Raw genomic sequence first — 6,000 nt, 5'->3', positions numbered from 1 at the left:
TCCATGTTAGCATGGTGAATCATGCTGGTTGCAGGTTTGCCATTATTTGATAGTATAAATGTAAATAATAGACGTACTCTCATGAGCTATTGGACTTAGTTTACACACTCTTTTCTATAAAACAAGTTTGAAAAAGATGTATCTTCCCGAGACTACCATCAGAGGATATAATTTTAAAATTCACAAAGTTTCATTTTTAAGATGTGGACATTCATCATCAGATTAAGCTTCCAGTATTTTATTTTATAGCTTCCTGAACAGAGATGATGCACTTTTGTTTAGAACTCATAACAAATATTCCCTTAATTTGAATTAGTTTTTTTTTTTTTTTTTTTAATTCATTTGCTTTTCTTGTTTCAGTATCAAGATAAAGAGGAAGTTGTCTTATGGATGAATACTGTTGGGCCATACCATAATCGTCAAGAAACATATAAGTACTTTTCACTTCCATTCTGTGTGGGGTCAAAAAAAAGTATCAGCCATTACCATGAAACTCTGGGAGAAGCACTTCAAGGGGTTGAATTGGAATTTAGTGGTCTGGATATTAAATTTAAAGGTAAGTAAATCTTAATAGTCCTTACAATGCAATTCGGACTGTATAAGGGTTTCTTAATTTTGGCACTATTGATACTGGGGTTGGATAATTCTTTGTTGTATGGAGCTGTTATGTATATTGTAGGAAGTTTAGCAGAGTCCCTGGCCTTACCCCCCAGATGCCAGTAGCACCTTCCAGTTGTGAAACCAAAAACGTCACCAGACATTGCTAGTTGCCATCAGTTGAGAACCACTACTTTAGACTCTAATGTATGTTTTAATCTGTAAATGAAGTGTATTGCATTTAGGAAAGTATATTAGTAATTAACAAAGATTTCCTTTGAATATTTATAAGATAATAAAATAGATAATTGTTAATAAAATTGTATTTCCTTAACATATTTCCTTCTGAAAAGTGTTCTCTAGTAAATCCCCTATTGATTAGACACATGTGGCCTGGGAAGACCTTCATAGGTATTTAACAAACTAATTTCTGGAGGTCTGAGGCTTTAATGGGATGCGTGGATACTTAAAATTCTTGTGTAAAGTCTCAAATTCAAACTTGTACCATAGGCTTAGCATGTATTATTTATCAGCGTTGTATTAATTTATCCTGTTAATACCTATAGGATATTTAAATTTTAAGTCAAAGACTTGTTAAATTTGGGGAAAAAACTTCACCTTATCTAGTTATGCGGGTATCCATTTGTCAGGTCCTTTGAGTGTGTTTATACTTTTCATTTTTTTTCTGTGAAGTTTGTCAGAGAGTATATTTCCTGCAGAGGCATTTTTAGAATGGTGATCAGAAGCTTGAGTAATTTAATTTTTGCAGGATCTTTGATTAGGTGTCTTGGTTTTTGAATACATCATGGATCCTGTAAACAGGAGCTTTGGATTTTAGTCCTCCCCCCCTACGTTTTTTTTTTGGTGCTGTATTCATTTTAGTAAAATTGTTTACTGCAGTTTTGACTTCATTGTCTCCGTGTGTAAGATGAATAGTAACTGACTTCTGGTATTTTTAGTACTAAAGATGTTATTATTTTAGTACTTTGGGGAAAAGAATGACAATGAGATTTTAAAGATAACGTTACTTTAATTTCGATTTGTTAAATTTTATTCTTGTTTTAAAAATTGTTCAGTTATTGTTGAAAATAGGTATACTGTATATATTTACATTCTCCCTCTCTCCTATCCCCCTCTTTATAGTCTTTGAGGCTTAATTATAAAATTAAGTTGTAAATTTAAACCACAGTGTCATGGCCTGTAATTTTATGAATCACTGTAAACATACCTTTGAGGCTTGTGTTTTAATTTAATTAGATAATTTAAGTATTTAGTCACAAGTAACGAGAAAACTTAAACTAGAAAATGTGATCTTTGAGATTTCGTCTATATGTAATCATCTGCTCTTTTTCCGTATTTGGTGTACATTTCTAGTTTATTAAAGAGGAACCAACAAGAGAGAATAGGCAGAACTCCTGAATCCTCCTTTGCTACTGTGTACAGATTTCATTAGTTTTTGAGATCCTCACCCATATTTACTAAAGAGTACTTACTCAGCAACTACTTTTTTTTTTAAATACTTTAAGTTCTGGGGTACTTGTGCAGAACGTGTAGTTTTGTTACACAGGTATACACGTGCCATGGTGGTTTGCTACACCCATCAACCCGTCACCTACATTAGGTATTTCTCCTAATGCTATCCCTCCCCTACCCCCCAACCCCCTGACAGGGCCTGGTGTGTGATGTTCCACTCCCTGTGTCCATGTGTTCTCATTGTTCAGCTCCCATTTATGAGTGAGAACATGAGGTGTTCGGTTTTCTGTTCTTGTGTTAGTTTGCTGAGAATGATGGTTTCCAGCTTCATCCATGTCCCTGCAAAGGATATGAACTCATCTTTTTTTATGGCTGCATAGTATTCCATGGTGTATATGTGCCACATTTTCTATCTGTTCTATCATTGATGGACATTTGGGTTGGTTCCAAGTCTTTACTATTGTGAATAGTGCTGCAGTAAACATGTGTGCATGTGTCTTTATAGTAGAATGATTTATAATTTTTTGGGTATATGCTCAGTAATGGGATTGCTGGGTCAAATGGTATTTCTAGTTCTGTATCCTTGAGGAATTGCCACAGTGTCTTCCACAATGGTTGAACTAATTTACACTCCCACCAGTAGTGTAAAAGCGTTCCTGTTTCTCCCATCCTCTCCAGCATCTGTTGTTCCTGACTTTTTAATGATCGCCATTCTAACTGGTATGAGGTGGTATCTTGTGGTTTTGATTCGCATTTCTCTAATGACCAGTGATGATGAGCTTTTTTTCGTATGTTCGTTGGCCACATAAATGTCTTCTTTTGAGAAGCGTCTGTTCATATCCTTTGCTCACTTTTTGATGGGGTTGATTTTTTTCTTGTAAATTTGTTTAAGTTCTTTTTAGATTCTGGATATTAGCCCTTGTTAGATGGGTAGATTGCAAAAATTTTCTCCCATTCTGTAGGTTGCTTGTTCGCTTTGATGATAGTTTCTTTTGCTGTGCAGAAGCTCTTTAGTTTAAGTAGATCCTATTTGTCTATTTTGAGTTTTGTTGCCATTGCTTTTGGTGTTTTAGACATGAAGTCTGCCTGTGCCTATGTCCTGAATGGTATTGCCTAGGTTGTCTGTTAGAATTTTTATGATTTTAGGTCTTACGTTTAAGTCTTCAATCCATCTTGAGTTAATTTTTGCATAAGGTGTAAGGAAGGGGTCCAGTTTCAGTTTTCTGCACATGGCTAGCCAGTTTTCCCAGCACCATTTATTAAATAGGGAATCCTCTCCCCATTTCTTGTTTTTGTCAGGTTTGTCAAAGATCAGATGGTTGTAGATGTGTGGTGTTATTTCTGAGGCCTCTGTTCTTTTCCATTGGTCTATATATCTGTTTTGGTACCAGTACCTTATTTGGCAATCTTAAACCCCCTTTTATTAGTTCCTAGAGGCTGAGATGGAGGGATTATTTAAATAGAAGAAGATTGTTTTCATGGGTAAAGAAGTGGGATTTATTTTCTTTTCAGACTAAGCTAAGCACCTTTAGATGAAAAAAAGAAGAGCTAGCCAAGTGTTATTCCCTGAGAGTTGGTGATTCCTAGGGGTCTTACCAAGTTTCCACGTCCAGCCTGGATATGCTGCTAAAGAAGCTGTTAAATTAAGTGCCCGGATGAAATAGTAAATGCTAATTAGATTTATCTTCTCCCTCTATTGTAGCTCTTTGCTTGCTATGTTCAAAGATAAAGTCAGTCATGCTTTGAAAAGTGTTGTAGGTTGTTACATAGCCACACATTTAAAAAATAGGATGCACCTTAGAGATTGTGTCATCCAATTCCCTCTCCCAGAAGCCCAGAGGTAAAAATGATTTATCCATGGTGTGTCGTAGCATACTAGTAATAGAAACTGGAACATTATGCCTCTTGTGAGCTATAGAAATATTTACCATATATTCTTAATCTTTCATCTCTTAAATATTTGACTTTTAAAGATTCTTCTGAAGGAATATTCAAATAAAACAAAATTTTGGGAATGTGAAACCAGAGAAAACTATATGTACACATACATACATGTTTATGCATACACACACATCTTTTTTTAACCTAGTGGATTGTGTCAGGCTCCATGGATTGGTATCGTTTTGTAAAATGAAGATTACTAAAGAGACTATTTAAAGGAACTAATGTTAGTCTAATACAGGATGCCTCTCACTTAAGATTTTATATACAACTTTTTCTTGCTAATAATCTTGGCCGGGCGCAGTGGCTCAAGCCTGTAATCCCAGCACTTTGGGAGGCCGAGACGGGCGGATCACGAGGTCAGGAGATCGAGACCATCCTGGCTAACACGGTGAAACCCTGTCTCTACTAAAAAATACAAAAAACTAGCCGGGCGAGGTGGCGGGCGTCTGTAGTCCCAGCTACTTGGGAGGCTGAGGCAGGAGAATGGCGTGAACCCAGGAGGCGGAGCTTGCAGTGAGCTGAGATCTGGCCACTGCACTCCAGCCTGGGCTACAGAGCGAGACTCCGTCTCCAAAAAAAAAAAAAAAAAAAAAAAAAATCTTATATTCTAGCACTAGACAAAAATGCTAAATTGAGACAATTTTAAGAAAATGCATTGAATATAGAAGGACTGACTTAGGTTAGGCCTCCTTGAACCTGGGTTGAATTCAGTACCCTCCAGTTTTAGAGGGTACCTCTTGGAATCTTGCCATCATAGTGTGGAAAGAAGATGTGCTTTGGGGTCAGAGAGACTTGATGCATCCAGCTCTGCCTCTGCTTACCTGTGTGGTCATGGGCAAATTATTCAACCTCTTTGGTCTCATATTGCTTATCTGTGAAGTGTGGGAAATAATACGTATTTGATAGAAGTGTCAGGTTTAAATGAGAATGCATATAGAGCATTTATCAAAGTTCCTGGTATATAGTTTATATTCAAAAAGTGGTAATTAGGAATACTAATAGCACATAGTATGGGTCTGTAACTCCAACTTGATTTTGTATTTGTGATTATGAAATGTTAGTTTATTGATTATAGACTTTGATTTATCCCCAAGCTGCTGCACTAGCCTATTATAATAGCACTCTTGTTCACCACTGCACCCTTAGCTATTAAGACATAGTATGCTTTTAATAAATTGTCTAGCACCCAGACGGATTGTGCCTACTTGTTGTTATGATAATTGGTTCATTATGAACATTAGATGATCTGGAATAGTAATTCTTAACCAGAAGAGATCACCACCCACCCGTCCTGCCCCTTCCCCCGTTTGAGAATTCCTGCAGTATAATGAAGGGTGTTAATTGTGGAAAAGTCAGTGACTTCTACAGGGCTCCTTCCTTCTGTTTATTTTATTGATCTTCTCTTGAACTTTTTTCTTCCTTGAATTTCCCAACTTAACAGAGGGCTGAAATTATTTTACAAGTATTTTTTCTTTAGAGTTAATTGGTAAGTTGAGAGTACTGCAGATATGAAGAGATGCCAAGGGCTGTTTAGAGCCTTATATATTTTTAGTTCAGTGATTCTCAATCTTGGTTGTTCTTATCTTCACTATGCAGTATTTCCCTCCAGATACCTGCCTGGGGAATATAGGCCTGATTGCCAAGGGGTGAGAAAAAGGGATTGGGGGGATGGCAGGTTTATTTATTCAGCCTGAAGATATTTACTTTAGGTAATCCCTCATGCTGTTTTCAGTCCCTGGCTTCTGCTGTTCCTGCTGTCCCTGATTCTGGAACCCCTCTGGTTTAAGTTCTCTAGAGGAAGGTGCCACTGGTCTACTACAGGGATACGTTGAGGGTACAGTATGTGTCTAGCTGTATGAAGGGTAGAGGAGGGGACTTAGCTATCCAACCCGTCTGTGTACATATTTAATATTTTAATACAATTCCCTTTGTGTTCAGTCCTACATCTGTCCCCCTAGCTTCTATAGTGCCTCCAAGTCCTGAGTG

The 6,000-nt window shown here is 37.0% G+C and overlaps 1 protein-coding gene across 1 annotated transcript in view; it reads left to right on the top strand.

The window, feature by feature from the left end:
* Window positions 1–359: 359 nt before the first annotated feature.
* The window catches only part of TM9SF3 (transmembrane 9 superfamily member 3), a 75,107-nt gene continuing 69,466 nt past the window's right edge, over window positions 360–6,000 (top strand). The window contains exon 1 of the mRNA XM_012000256.1: window positions 360–556. Within this exon, the coding sequence (XP_011855646.1) occupies window positions 391–556 (166 nt within the window). The 5' untranslated portion in view covers window positions 360–390. The remainder of the gene's footprint in view (window positions 557–6,000) is intronic.

The sequence above is a fragment of the Mandrillus leucophaeus genome, unplaced genomic scaffold (genome assembly GCF_000951045.1).
Source record: "Mandrillus leucophaeus isolate KB7577 unplaced genomic scaffold, Mleu.le_1.0 Scaffold117, whole genome shotgun sequence".
Lineage (NCBI taxonomy): Eukaryota > Metazoa > Chordata > Mammalia > Primates > Cercopithecidae > Mandrillus > Mandrillus leucophaeus.
This window is presented reverse-complemented; position numbering and strand designations above follow the sequence as displayed.